Here is a 16,189-nt window from a genome sequence, read left to right as displayed (position 1 = left end):
TTTCATGTTATCATATGTTTCTTTCATGTAAGGTGCACACCCAATCGGAATTGATGGTAACATGTTGCCATTATGCAGCACCACACACTTGAGACTTACTTTGGAGGAGTCTATGAACAACCTCCACTCAACACTTTTATAGTCAATGGCCATAGCTGCCATTAGTCCCTGTACATCACTACAAAATACAAAGTTCAAAGAATGGCATATGGCGGTTATGGAACGCAGTCACATTTACCATCTTTTCAAGACAATTCCACTCTTGTAGTCTTGACGCCAACAGTTCAGCTTTACCTTTCAACAATTCAAGATCTCGCACTAGATCATTAAGTTCACACTGTGTTATTTTGTGAATCTCTGTACACTCATCGTTACACACAAAATCAGCATCTTTCGAAGAACTGGGTTTTGAAGGTGATGGTGCAGCACTAGTTTCACTGCCACCCTCAACACTATCACTATCACAATCAGGTGGGACAGGAACAGGCAGTCCGTCTCCATGAGGCACCGGTTGCATGGCCGACGGTATGTTAGGATATGTCAAGGAAGACTTTTTCTTCTTGGAAATATCATGTGTTAATGGAGTTGTCATACAAAAGTAGCAATCATTCACATGGTTTGATGATTCGCGCCAGATTATGGGTATAGCAAAGCCCATGGAAGATCTTTTATGGTTCAACCACGAATGAAGACATGAGACACAAGATATGCAACATACATGAGGAGCCCAGGGCTTGTCCTGGTCCTCGATTTCACAGCCAAAGTACAGTCTGTACGCCTTCCTAATATATAGCGTTATTGGCCTCCTTTGCAATTTCAATGTTACCTGTCTGCAAATGTAGCAAAAATTGTCAGCACTGTTTACACATTTGCGAGGCATATTGAATCACAGGAATTACAATGACCACACGCACTAATCAGTAACACGTTCTTCCAGCACACAACCAGAACACAGCTTGTAACAGACTGAAACAACGCTTAATGAAACATGCTCCACTCCTAGACTTTTTCCCTCCTAGTTGTGGAGCTGTCAGTGATGAACACGGAGAAAGATTCCATCAGGGTATTTCTGGTATGGAACAAAGATATCAGGGCCGTTGGAATGAAACAATGCTTGCGGATTACTGCTGGTCTTTGTGTAGGGATGCTCTGGAACTCACTTACAAGAGGCAAGCTAAAAGACGATGATCTCATGAAGTCACCACATGATTCTCTTCAGACCCAACCATCTGCCAGGTATTCTTCCATCAATTTAGAACTCTTAGAATGTAACTGCCATTTAAAAAAATTCAAATGCACTTTCAATGTTGTTGGCATATGTAATTCAAATGTATCGTTTTCTCTTAATCCGTTAACTGAAATACTTTCACCTATTGTGTATCACAGAAGCTAGAGTTAAGAAAATTTTTTCATTTTCATATTCGTTTTTCTCAACCCAAAATTAGTAGGAATTGACTCATGAAGTGCAGGAAACGTTAAAAAAATTTTTTTTTGGCCAGTGTTATAATTAAATATAATCAAATGCACCCCCCTTTAACTTGGAAACGAGAGCTAATTCTAGTTTTTTATTTTCGTTTTCGTTATCAGCGTGGTCGATATAGTTCACAAACATTTATTTAATCGCAGTTACATTTTCACTGTTGGCTAGTAATCAGTACAGTTAAACTGTCTGCAATCTGTTTTCTTAAATCAGACACTTACTACTAGGGGGCGGATTTATATGCACTAAAAAACTGCTAAATATGCATGTATGCACTAAAAATAACAAAATATGCACTGTTAAGATTGAGAGAAAGTAGTATTTTATGTTAAGCAATTTACTATTATTGATGGTTTTTCTGTTATAGTCTACATTGAGAATATTGAGACACCATCAGTTATTAATGGGAGATTAACTGCCCATACCGCCAATGTTAAATATGCTTATTTATACAGGATAAAGATACGAGGTTTCTAAGCAAACTGACGTAGATTTATTAAGGAATAAAAGTTGTATAAATAGATTTGATTTTTTTAGGTAATGTTGATTTCATATTGTTACGTTTTATGTAAAATATTTTTTTCTGATCAAACTAATATACCGGTACATACACTACTTAATGTGCGTCAAATTCATTAATGTATTGTTATCGATATGTGTTTAAAATTTCCATCCTTCTATCATGAAAAAATTGGGCATTTGTATACAAAACCAAAATAATTTTAAAGATTCAGATCTTTTTTTACAATTTGTATTTCTTGATAAATCAGCTTCAGTTTTCTTAGAAACATTGTATCTTTATTCTGTAAAAATTTCAGTACGATATCGTGATTAATTCCTGAGATAATGGATTATTAAATAAACAAATTTAACATTGGCGGTATATAGTAGTTAATTTCTTTTTAAAGTTACATATTCTTCAACCCACTGCTTAAGCAGTATAATTCTGGTACATTTTTCGTTAACACTTTCTGTAACTTCCATGCCGATCATATTGCAGCCTTCTTCTAATAAATGTCAAAATCTTATGCACTTGCAAAGCAGACCATAAAGCAGCGTCTTGTTTTGAGAATCTCTTTATCTGTTCTTTTAACCTCAACTTTCATCCACCATAATTTCCAATTTTATACATTTGCTCACTCAGCAATATATTTTATTATGAAGTGCTTTGTTGATTGCCATGTAAATTGTCCACAATGATTCGCCGACAACAGTGCACTGTCTACATGTTGTCAGATTGTAATATAACTACCGTAATGTGCATTTCTTCTATATTCCATTTTTTCGATATTTCATATTCTGAATATTGGATTAAGCATCACATTGCTAAAAAAATAACAAAATATGCTTTTATATGCGCTAAAAGCTGAAATATGCATATATATGCACTATAAAACCTTGACTGTTGGTTTCAATTAACTTGAATGCATTTGTATAATGGTAACATATGATTTGAAACTAAGGAATGAAACATGCAAATATGCTAAAATCCGCCATGTAGTTATCAATTTGATCACACAGATCGACACCGTTGCTATTTATCATTTAGAACGTACCTAACTAATTTATTTAATAAAACAAAACTGATTCACAAAGCACAGTAACAATTTTAAATTTCGTGTGCAGAGAATTTAAATTTCAAATATTACGGAAAGCTTGTCTACAGCTAAAGAAGACAGTTTCCTGTATAATGCATGATGCACGGGAAATTAGGAAACAAATTTATTTAGTTACCCTTCAATATCATATTGTTCTTGGAGATATAGTTTTCATAGCCATCAAATGCATGTATGAAATAATAGGAAATCTGATTAATCTATTAGATTAAATAGCTTAAGTACCTGTGTAAGCACCATAAAGTGAGAAATTAGTATTGACATTGAGATTAAGTATTTGCAGCCGAAATCTCTAATTTTGTATATAAAGTTAATATGTTTAAAGGCAGAGTCTTTTCTTATATGGTTAAAACTGTTTTCCAGTACCTCACCAGTGAAGGAGAAGTGATTATGAATAATATTCCAAATACAAGTAAAAATGTAAAATGGAGAACTCCTGCAAATACTAATGTTGTATATATATCTGCATCAGTTGATGATGAATGTGGAACGTCAGAGGTGAGACATAACTGTAAAACGTATATTTTTTTTATTTTATAATGTTGAAAAGCTTACTTTACCATTTATTATAGTCCATAGCTTCAAGAAGTTTCATTTTTAAACTACATATTACAATTATTGTTGATATGAAGGAATCTGACTGGAAGAATTAAAATAGCTGAATACGAGGGGGATCCAGGAAATAACGACCGTTCGCGCATACCCGCCAATCAGCTGACTCCCCTTCCTTGTTTGAAGGTCAACTGGCTTCCTTAACATGTGTTCTCATAATGTTGTGAGTACTGGTTGCAACAAGTCGCCATTGTGCATTTTGTGTTACTTCAAAATGAACGACGTGATTGGTAATCCCGCCGACTGTGAGGTGAGGAGTGTGATTCGATTTTTGAATGCCCGACATTTGAAACCTGCAGAAATTTACCGGCAATTGAAAGAAGTGTATGGTGATACTGCAACGAATGAAAGAAATGTTCAACAATGGGCGAACAAATGTTCATGATGAGACTCGACCCGGACGCCCTTCACTCATCACAGAAGACCTGAAGACTAAAGTGAACGACAGAATCTTGCAAGACAGGCGCACATCACTCGACGAATTGCATATTGCCTTTCCTGACATTTCTCGTTCTTTGCTTGGTGAAATTGTGTCGCAACATCTTGGCTACCACAAAATCTGTGCACGATGAGTTCCACGGCAACTGAGTGACCAACACAAAACTCAGAGAATGGCCTCAGCATTGACATTCTTGATGCGATATCATACAGATGGAGACGCCTTTCTTGATCAAATTGTGACTGGTGATGAGACCTGGGTGTCTCACAACACCCCAGAGACCAAGCGCCAATCACATCAGTGGCATCATCCCTCATCACCCAAGAAACCGAGAAAATTCAAACAGACTCTCTCAACACAAAAAGTCATGGCTACTGTCTTTTGGGATCGCAAAGATGTTCTTTTGCTGGATTTCATGCCAAAAGGCACTACGATCAATGCAAATCGTTATTGTGAGACTTTACGAAAACTACGGCGAGCCATTCAAAACAAGAGGTGAGGAATGCTTTCGAGAGGAGTCGTGCTTCTTCACGACAACACCCGCCCGCACACTGCTGCTTCAACTCGAGAATTGCTGGATCAATTCGGTTGGGAAATCTTTGATCATCCGCCCTATAGTCCAGACCTTGCTCCTAGCGATTTTCACCTTTTCACTAAGCTGAAAGACTTTCTGGGTGGTACGCGTTTTGGAAGTGATGAAGAGTTGAAGAAGACAGTGAACACCTGGCTTAATGAACTGGCGGCAGAGGAGTATAACACGGGAATTCTAAAGCTAGTGAACAGATACTACAAATGTTTAAATGTAGGTGGTGATTATGTAGAGAAGTAAAGGAAGTTTCAGTTATGTAACAGACTTTGTTTTTTCAAATAAATATTTTTTTTTTTTTTTTAGTTATTACAACAAAACGGTCGTTATTTCCTGGATCCCCCTCGTAATTTAGCTTTTATTATAATCAGATTTTGAAACATTTATTATAGGCCATAGCTTCAAGAAATTTCATTTTTAAACTACATATTACAATTGTTGACATGAAGGAATCTGACTGGAAGAATTAAAATAGCTGAATAATTTAGCTTTTATTATAATCAGATTTTGAAACATTTATTATAGTCAATAGCTTCAAGAAATTTCATTTTTAAACTACATATTACAATTGTTGATATGAAGGAATCTGACTGGAAGAATTAAGATAGCTGAATAATTTAGCTTTTATTATAATCAGATTTTGAAACATTTATTATAGTCCATAGATTCAAGAAATTTCATTTTTAAACTACATATTACAATTGTTGATATGAAGGAATCTGACTGGAAGAATTAAAATAGCTGAATAATTTAGCTTTTATTATAATCAGATTTTGAAACATTTATTATAGTCCATAGCTTCAAGAAATTTCATTTTTAAACTACATATTACAATTGTTGATATGAAGGAATCTGACTGGAAGAATTAAAATAGCTGAATAATTTAGCTTTTATTATAATCAGATTTTGAAACTTTCATTATAGTCCATAACTTCAAGAAATTTCATTTTTTTAAACTACATATTACAATTGTTGATGTGAAGGAATCTGACTGAAAGAATTAAGATAGCTGAATAATTTAGCTTTTATTGTAATCAGATTTTGAAACATTATTTAAAAATTCCTGAATATTTTTCTGTTATTTACTTTTGTTATATATTAGTTACCGGTAGGCTACTGGTTTATAGTATGTGTTGTTGCTTTTAATTGCTTCAAGAGTGATTACTTTTTTTTCAGCATGGAACTGGTGTGGTCCAGAGGCAGTTCAGAAGACATCAAGGTAAGCAGAAAAGAGGCAATAGGTAAAGTATAAGAAATATTGTATCTACTCTAATAAGGAATCTGTTAATGAGTTCATGTCGAAATCTCAACTCAATCTGCGCACACATTTAGATCCAGTGTTGAATTCAAATCTTTCCCCCCAGGGGGATTTGTAATATATCGAAGAAGGTGAGACTGGCAGGAAAAGAAACAATAATTCAGGTCTTACCTAACAACAGAGGTAGTCTCTGCAAAAGGGAACATAGAAAAAATGGAGTCAATTAAATAAATATAGCTTTCATTCTTTATTTTGTTTTAAATACTACTAAGTGTTAATGATATAGGCATTAATTTAAAAATGTTAAAGAAAACTGTTCAATAATCTTTATATGAAACGAGTCAAAGTCAGGATAGGAGAAAAAGTGTCAGAAGGAAGTGAAATTGGGAGAGGAGTACGAGGATAGGGTGACCAGATTCACATCGATAAAAAAAGTGGACACAAAGCTCCAAAAACGAGGACGTCGTTCGAAAAAAGGGGACAGAAGATATTATGTACCTGTACTTAGATTTATTTATTTTTACTTGGCTATTTAACGACGCTGTATCAACTACTGGGTTATTTAGCGTCTATGAGATTGGTGATAGCGAGATGATATTTGGCGAGATGAGGCCCAGGATTCGTCATACATTGCCTGAAATTTGTCTTACGATTGGAAAAAACCTCGGAAAAAACCCAACCAGATAATCAACCCAAACAGGGATCGAACCTGCGCCTTAACTGACTGAGCTACGCCAATGGCTATTTAGATTTAGACTTAGGCCTATATTGTACTTTAAATTACGTGAATATTTATTTTACAGATTTAGGCTTTTATCATACTTAAAAGTATGTTAATATCTATTTTATTACAAAATAATTATGATAAAACTTAATAATAATGATTTTACAGTTAGCTCCATATAAAAGTCAAATTAAAGAGGGCAGAAAGAATATATTCCGTCGATGCTGCTGCCATCTACAGGCAAATTACTTGAAAAAGGCGTCAAATCAGATAACTTCGAAATATCAGGCATACAAGTTACGATTTTTTAAAAATCCACCCGGACCCCAGACAAAGGCTTAAAAAGGAGGGCATGTAGACTACTGGACTGTACCCGAGCACGAGCATATGCTCATTTCGGGTATCTATTCATATGTATTCAATTCGTATGTAAATTGTAAATAAATTTGAATTTGAATTTGAATGTCCGGACAAAAGAGGATGTCTGGTCACCTTAGTCAAGGATGTCCTTTATCACCTACCCTGTTCAACATCTACTTGAAGGTTTTAGTAAAGTACTGTTTTCAGAATATGGGAGAAGTGATAGTAGGAGGAAGAAGACTAAAGTGCATAAGATTTGCTGATGATATGGCGTTGTTAGCAGAAGAGGAAATGACACTAAAGGATATCCTACTGGAGCTAAATGACAGCTGTGAGCAGTATGGGATGAAAATAAATGCAAATAAGACGACGAGTATGGTCATAGGAAGAAAAATATAGAAGATAAAGTAGCGAATTCTAAATAAGGCAGTAGAGCAAGTGGACAGTTTCAAATACTTGGGGTGTACTATAAGCAGTAACATGAGCTGTTGCCAGGGAGTCAAAAGGAGGATAACAATGGCCAAGGAAGCTTTTAATACTAAAAGGATCATCTTCTGCGGACCTCTGGAAAAAGAACTAAGGAAGAGACTAGTGAAGTGCTTTGTATGGAGTATGGCATTGTATGGGGCAGAAACATGGACATTACGACGAAGTGAAGAGAAGCGAATAGAAGCATTTGAAATGTGGATATGTAGAAGAATAGAACGTGTGAAGGGGACAGATGGAATAATAAATGAAGCTCTGTTGGAAAGAGTGGATGAAGAAAGAGTGATGCTGAAACTGATCAGGAAGAGGAATAGGAATTGGTTGGGTCGCTGGCTGAGAAGAAACTGCCTACTGAAGGATGCACTGGAAGGGATGGTGAAGGGAGAAGAGTTCGGAGCAGAAGAAGATATCAGATGATAGACGACATTAAGATATATGGCTCATATGAGGAAGCAAAGAGGAAGGCAGAAAATAGGAAAGATTGGAGAAAGCTGGGTTTGCAGTGAAAGACCTGCCCTTGGACAGAACATCAAATGAAAATGAAATGAAATACTGTTATGTAAAACATAATTCATATAAACTAACCTTCTGTGTAAAATTGTGAGGTAAAGCTGGTGTTAACTGTCCTTTTTACATAAACCACCCAAATTTAATACAAGTAGTAGGGTAATGACTCACCAATTAAATTAAACGAATGCGTCTTCCAGTAGCTTTTCTAAATTTTTTAAAGGGCACTGCTCTAAAGACCGCACCTGTTTTTTGAAGAGCTTCGAAGTAATTTTTTTAATGTATTTCACACAGTTAGAAAATGCACCACCCTAAGTACGATTGAAATGCTGTACAACTAATCATATTTAGTTTCCAATCTTTTTTATATTTGATTTCGTGTCCAACCGGACTGTGGAGTAACGGTTAGCATGTTTGAATATGAAACGAGCGGTTCTAAATTGAAATCCCGGTTGGGACATGTTACCTGATTGAGGTTTTTCTGGGGTTTTCCGGCAACCCATTAAGAGGAATGTTGGGTAATTTTCGGCGCTGGACCCTGGACTGATTTCGCTGTCATTATCATCTTCATCTCACTCAGATGCTAGATAACCATTGCGGTTGATAAAGCTTCTTAAAATAAACCAAATTAAAAAAAATAAATTCATTAATTCACCACTAACAGCATAGATGAATGTAACAGATGGAATTACTAGTTCATAGATTTCACTTTCACTTACAGTCAATTATGAATTTTCTTCATTAATTGCAACAGTTGCACTTTCCATTGATTCCACAATACGTCTTTTCTTTTTAAGAAAAGTAAATGTCTGTTTCCTTTCTATCATACACTGAAATATTTATATTTGCTGTATGTGTATATGCTATAGTAAATAAGATTATTATATTATTTGCCAAACAAAACTAACACTGAAAAGTACGCCATTAAAAATACAGCACATCTGATTTCTTAACTGTAGGTCTACCAATCTTCATTCAGACAGTTCAAATTTCTACCAATCAAGATCGGAGATTCCCCCCAGACACCCTCTGAATTCATCACTATTTAGATCTCCACAGCAAACAAATGGGTATAATAGGCCTAAATTAGGTGCCTATGCCAACTTACTTGAAATGTTGCACTAAGAAATAATTTTGCATATTTGGAGAAAATAGTTGAATTGTCATTCTTTGTGAATTCCTCGTTGTCAAGCATAGGCGGGGAGAGAACCGTTTCCTTGGGGGGGCAAAGCAAAACCATAGAATCCTGATATAACGAGATTATAGGAACATCATTTATCTTCTCCCCCCATTATAGCTTGACCTTGGTACAGTATATCAGAATATGATCATTTAATAAAGGTATTGTAAAATAAAGTAAGATTGCAACAAAATATACAGACAATTTTACTTTTTTTTTCCTTTTGTAAGGAAGAGTGACCCGAAGACTTGCACTGCAGCCTGAGGCTTATTGTGCTTACCACTTCTATTCTGTGAATCATGGGGTAGCCAAACGGCCGAGCTCTTGTACAAATATAGCACGCCGCACAGTGAACTTAACCCGGATTGTTGTATGGATGATAATATGTGGGTTAATGATACCGAAATGAGTCTGAGGTCCAACATCGAAAATTACCCAGCAATTCTGCAATTGGTTGAGGAAAAACCCCAACCAAGTAACTTGTCCAAACTACTAATTTCATGGCCAATGTGCTAACCATTACTCTGCAGCGGAGGACCAATTTTACACTTACTTTATCTGTTTATTTAAAAGCGCAAGATATCATATGAAATGTAAATTCTAATTATTTTATTTAATCTCGTCTTTAAGTTTAACTGGGATCACTTTTCCTTTTTCTACATTATGTGCAGTAGGGCCTATGTTATTCATATTTCTTCAAGTGGCTGCTTGAACACCTGCAGAATTCTAACACATCAGTACAGGCTTATAAAAAAAAATTATATTGCTTCCATTTCTCATATGAGGTATAGAAATTCTTATACATTCAGAAATTTAAAATAAATATAGTCCAGACACATGGTCTGAAGACAATAATTCGTCAATTTAAGCACATAAACTTAATCACAAACAAAAATAAGAAAAATCCTTTGAATTCAATATGTTCTAATGTTATTAAAAAGAAAAAAGGTTCAGCCAAGTTTGGGGGGGCAGTGGCCCCCCATAACTCCGCCTATGTTTGACTATAATTATTTGTTTACTATGCCGCCTGTGCTTATCTTAAAAGTAAATGATTTGCATTAACGTTTTCGATACATGTGTATCATCTTCAGATGTGAAGTGTTAAATTAACATTTATAATGAAAACCTTGCCTATTAGATGGAACTTAATATGATGATTTTTGGGTCATACTAGTGTGACTGCTTAGACTTAACTTAAGTTGATCTATGATATACATGTTATGTTAGGTTAAAATCACTTGCAGATTATGTGGTATAATCTAAAATATATAAAACTATTTAAGAATTGTATACAACTATAAATGTAGTCATAGAAATGTGAAAACTTTGTAGAAACACTTTAAAAAGTTTAAAGAGTATCAGCCTAGCATCAAGTAGAAGCAGATCAACACACGTCAAACCACACACAAGGCTGTACTAAACTTATGGACCCGACAACTTCCATCTTGTAACAGTAATATATATCTATGATTTACATCAATTTATCAACCACAATTGGATGAAACGTTTTAACAACATACATTTTAATAAAATATAGACATGTTAGAGACAAAACGATACTGTGCTTTAGTCCGTTGTCAAACATCAAGACCAGCAGAAATTGCCCTATTCAACGAAGCCTAAACACAGCCAACAAGTGTTCAAAGTGTTTTTAAACTTTTTAAAGTGTTTCTACAAAGTTTTCACATTTCTATGACTACATTTATAGTTGTATACAATTCTTAAATAGTTTTATATATTTTAGATTATACCACATGATCTGCAAGTGATTTTAACCTAACATAATATGTATATCATAGATCAACTTAAGTTAAGTCTAAGCAATCACACTAGTATGACCCGAAAATCATCATATTAAGTTCCATCTAATAGGCAAGGTTTTCATTATAAATGTTAATTTAACACTTCACATCTGAAGATGATACACATGTATCGAAAACGTTAATGCAAATCATTTACTTTTAAGATAAGCACAGGCGGCATAGTAAACAAATAATTATAGTCAAATATTAATAGCTTATCGGCAAACTACAACATGAAATTGATAAACGTCCGCCTATGTTGTCAGGTGCCTTACAAGATAAGGTCGTGCACTCAATCCTCTTCGCCAGCTGAGTGAGCAAGATTGAGGGCTACGTAATTTTTCTATAATCTTTTATTCAATCTTCAATTTTGTAACTCTGTAGGCAGCTAATTTTTGGTATTTGTCTCTCTGATGTGGAGGTCTAACAATATGTATACTCTGAGGGGAGCTTTAGACATGAGCTCGTTAGTAGTTCCCTTGTAAATAGCTAGTGATGTTATAAAAATAACGTCTTCTCAGAAAACACAGAAAATATGTAGGCCTACTGCTCCTATACAAGTATCTCAACTCAGCATGGTTTGAGGTTAGCAAATGGGACTCGTTCTCTGAGGCTGCACTTGGGCATGGGTTCGAATTCCGATTAGGCTGTGTGTTTTCTGATGTTTTCTCCAACTATAAGGCGAATGGCAGGCAATCTCTTGCTGAATCCTCAGATTCTTTTCGCCAAAATATTATTTGCTGTTATCAAGACCATTGACGCTAGGTAACCTCATAGTCGATACAACATCGTTAAGTTAACTAATCTATTGAAATCTTAATGAAATATCTCAATGAACTTCAGCGTCAAAAGAATAAAAATCCGAGTTCAGGATATGTGAATAAAAACGAAATAGTCCACGCACAACTATTTTGTCCTGAATGTAATGTACCGGTAATTCATAAACACTATAGATAATGTTCATTACTGGTACAGTACCAGTCGAGATTTTCATTGTTACGATCATGAGAAACATTCAGCTTATGCCAGAACAGTAGAATTACAAAATATGTGTGCTCCATGCTTACATGATATGACCAAAAATCCCGCGTACTTATGAATGTCAACTAGAAATCACGCTTTTATGAATGTCTGGTGTTGTCTCTTAGATGAAAAACCAACTTGGATTTCTGAATCTTTCCACAACTCATATAAGTTTCTTCTAATGCACTTCATGGAAATGTTAATTTACATAGGCTAAAGAATAAGTGCTATAATTATTTCTGTACTTTGTTATTTAATTTAAACAATTACTATTACTTTTACAGGTACATGTAATCATTCAGGAGTGGAAGGTAATAATCGCAGTGAAGAGGAACTGAGTGAAGGACAAGTTATAGCATGACAGTAATGAGCTCTGCAGACTACATTAAAGGGAATAAATAATCTTTCTTTATAAGATACCGTATATAGAGTATTAGGCAGTTCTACATGTACTAAAGATAAATAGGGCTGGTTGGAGAAGTGCCTGTTCGAAAATAGTATTCTTGATTTTAGAATGCCTACATACTTCATACTTCAGAATAAGGAAGAATAAAAGAATCACTGTTAAGATTATGATTGTATGTTGTTTCAAAAGCAATTAATAGGCTAATGAGTAGGCCTACAAAGCTTTTGAGATTAATGATATAATTGTACTTTCTTAAATAATTTAACTTAATAACTTACTAGGATACATATAATTTATTTAAAATCTATAAGGTTTTCAATTAAAGTTACACAAGTATTTCAGTTTTTTTATTTCACATTTTCAGAAATGAAGTACCGTTATGTGTTCAAAATAAGACCTTGTCAAAATTGTTTTTAATTCTTCACTGTTTTATTGATAGAAAAACAATTTATTTTTTTATGAAAACTGTACTTATGACCTCTGATATCTGTAAAAGGACAAGTTCAGGAATTTGTATTTAGTTGACGAAAAAATATGAATATGGAAAAATACCATGAACATAAAAAGTCAGTAGGAATGAACAATTTTTTTTTTTTTGTACTCTAAGCTTTTGTCTTATTGAATTATAACACCATACCAGAAAAGGCAATGTCTCCTATTGCCTTTCAAATTTATGAAGTTACAAGTTTTAAACTACTGCCTTTAAAATATGTAATGATTTTGTACAACTAACAATAAATCACTGACAACGTGATCATTTCTTGTGCCTTAAACTACTGTATTAAAATATTTTCAATATTGTCATAATGTTAATAAAGTATTTTATAAAAATGGAAACTAACTAAATTTATTACAGAATTAAATTTATATATACAGGCACATATCAGAAAATTACCAAATTTTAATAATTATATTAGTGTAGGGAGACTGGGGAGGTTTGACCATAGGGGAGGTTTGACCCATCTCTATAATTTGAAATCCTGCCATTTTTATCTCTGCTATTTGTCATGGTTCTCTTTGCTTTTAATGTCAGAGGTAATATTTATGCTCATCAAGGCAGTGAAACCAAGAACAGCTGAGATTCTACTTCCTGTTTGATTTGTTGCTTGCTGATGTTGGTTTGATGCTCTTGTTTATAAGAATCCAAGTAAGTAATTGCAATCTTAATGGTAATAGTGATAGTTACATTTGATTCTACATCCTTTTAGGTTCAATTTCATATATTTATTGTGTAGTTTTCTTTATTATTAAGTATATAAATATTTTAGTATATACAAAAAGTCCCATGAGGGAGGTTTGACCCAAAATTGCAGGGAGGTGTGACCCATGTTATGGTGTGTGATTTCATAACATTTTTTTTATTTCTTAATAGGATGCCTTTCAAGTGGAAACCTACTGAAAATCCAAGGAAGAAAGTAGATCCAGGAGTAATGAAAGCTGCTGTAAAGTGTGTCCTCGATGATAATGTGAGCATTCGAGCAGCTGCAGTTGAATATGAAGTTGATAGGAAGACTTTAGGGAGGTATGTTTCTAAAGTAAAGGAAGGAAATGAAACAGCTTTCAAGGCAGACCACAACAGCTCTCAGATTTTTAGTTCAGAAGAGGAAAATGATTTAGAAAAGTACCTTCTAACAGCAGCTAGGTTGAATTATGGTCTTACTCCTAAAGAGTTGCGAAGATTTGCTTATGAATATGCAGTCGCTAGAGGTAAACCAATCGGTGATAATTGGAAGAAAAACAATCAAGCCAGTTATGATTGGGAGAGAGGATTCATGCATCGTCACCCAAGACTGTCACTGCGGAATCCCCAGGGAAAAAGTCTAGGGAGAGGGACAGCCTTTAACCCAACAAGTGTAGGCGAGTTCTTCCAGAATCTTCGTTCTGTGTATCACACCAATAAATTTGGCCCAGAATCAATTTACAATCTGGATGAAACTGGGGTAACAAATGTACAGAAACCTGGCAAGGTAATTGCACCAAAAGGGGAAAAACAGGTCTCAAAAATGACATCCGCTGAGAGGGGGACACTTGTTACACTTTGCTGTGCAGTAAGTGCAACAGGAAATGCTGTTCCACCATTCTTTGTCTATCCAAGACAGAGATTAAATGATAAAATGATTGATGGTGCTCCTGTGGGTTCTTGTGCTGGTGTTAGTCCAAGTGGGTGGATGGCTGGAGAGACCTTTGTTCATTACTGGGAACACTTTATCAAACACACAAAGTGCTCTAAAGAACGTCCTGTGCTTGTCATCTTAGACAACCATGAATCTCACGTAACACCACAGACACTTCAGATCGCTAAGGACAATGGTATCACACTAATAACATTGCCACCCCACACAAGCCATAAAACTCAACCACTTGATAGAACTGTATTTGGGCCCTTCAAAACTGTTTACAATCAAGCTATTGATGACTTCATGACCACTCATCCAGGAGAGACTGCAACTATCTACCAGATCCCAAAATTTGTTGGAAATGCATTTCCTGTTTCTTTCACTCCTGCCAATATAATCAGTGGCTTTAAATGCACTGGGATCTGGCCATTTGATTCCACTATTTTCAATTCTACTGATTTTATGAGCTCATATGTAACTTATCGACCAAGTCCTGCCAGTGAAGATGCAGCAGCCATAAGCAAAGAACCCCATCCAACACTGATTACCCAGCCAAGTTGTAGTGGAATTTCACCAGAACAAGTAAGACCTTTCCCGAAAGCTGGTCCAAAGAAAAGTAAAAATGGCCGCAAAAGGGTTGTTAGTCGTGTGTTGACAGACACACCTGTCAAAGCAGCTATTGAGAAAGAGTACGAAGAACGCGTCAATAGGAAGAGAAATCAGGCTACCCTTCCTTCCAAAACTATTAGGAAAATATTTCCTAATGACTGTGAGGACTCTGTATCAATTGAAAAGGAGAGGAAAAAGAGAAGACAATCTCACTTTACTCCTACGGCTGATGAGGACGAGGCTTCTGAAAATATAACTGATGATGACGACTGCGAGGAGGTGAATAATGAAGATTGGGGAGTGATGTCTGCTAAAAGTGGTGATTTCGTCTTGGTTAAGTTCTGCACCAAGTCGACAGCATGCCATTATGTTGGAAAAGTTATACAGATCAGAGAATATGAGTGTAAAGTGAAATTCATGCGGCGCTACCGATTCGGGTCAGACTGCTTTGTGTATCCTGATGTTGAAGACACTAGTTATGTGCCATTTGAAGATATGAAAATTCTTCCAAAACCAGTTTTTCAAGATGGAACTGAAAGAATGTCTTCAAAACTTAGGTTCTCAGTGAGATTTATTAATTTAAATGTGCGTTAAGTGAAAACAGTGCTATTTCTCAGTGGAACTTTTACTATTTTCTATATTTTTATAATATTTGTGTTTGGTACTTTTGTTAGAAATAGTGTTCTTTGTATTCATGTTCCTAATTTATTTAAATATTGCAGACTTGTACTGTTTTGTAGGCTTGGGTCAAACCTCCCAACATGTGGGCCAAACCTCCCTTATGCGGGGAGGTTTGACCCAGAAAGTAGTATAATTAAAAAACATATATGAAATTTAATACATTAAGAATAGGCTGTTCTGTAATTTACCATATATGTCTGAGATCTTAGTCTATCTAATGGTATGTTTTCATCACCTCTAAGGAAATTTATTTTTGGAAATAAAAATAAAATAAAAATAATGGGTCAAACCTCCCCAGGCTCC

General features: G+C 35.0%; 2 protein-coding genes across 2 annotated transcripts in view; both read left to right on the top strand.

The window, feature by feature from the left end:
* LOC138698030 (uncharacterized) overlaps nt 1-13,291 on the top strand; it is a 181,121-nt gene extending 167,830 nt beyond the window's left edge. Inside the window, exons 12-14 of the mRNA XM_069823710.1 lie at nt 3,460-3,594; nt 5,910-5,952; nt 12,358-13,291. Coding sequence (XP_069679811.1) covers nt 3,460-3,594; nt 5,910-5,952; nt 12,358-12,434 — 255 coding nt within the window. The 3' untranslated portion in view covers nt 12,435-13,291. The remainder of the gene's footprint in view (nt 1-3,459; nt 3,595-5,909; nt 5,953-12,357) is intronic.
* A 129-nt stretch (nt 13,292-13,420) lies between these two features.
* On the top strand, nt 13,421-16,189 carry LOC138698029 (tigger transposable element-derived protein 4-like). Its single transcript, XM_069823709.1, has 2 exons — nt 13,421-13,626; nt 13,852-16,189. The coding sequence occupies exon 2, from the start codon at nt 13,853-13,855 to the stop codon at nt 15,797-15,799; it is 1,947 nt and encodes a 648-aa protein (XP_069679810.1). The 5' UTR covers nt 13,421-13,626; nt 13,852; the 3' UTR covers nt 15,800-16,189.

Source organism: Periplaneta americana, chromosome 4, assembly GCF_040183065.1.
Source record: "Periplaneta americana isolate PAMFEO1 chromosome 4, P.americana_PAMFEO1_priV1, whole genome shotgun sequence".
NCBI classification, from domain to species: Eukaryota; Metazoa; Arthropoda; class Insecta; order Blattodea; family Blattidae; genus Periplaneta; species Periplaneta americana.
Note: the sequence above shows the minus strand (reverse complement) of the source record. Positions and strands in the feature narration are given on the sequence as shown.

Excerpts from the sequence above, each read along its gene's own strand:
- LOC138698029 (XM_069823709.1), top strand. The coding sequence starts at position 13,853 with ATGCCTTTCAAGTGGAAACCTACTGAAAATCCAAGGAAGAAAGTAGAT.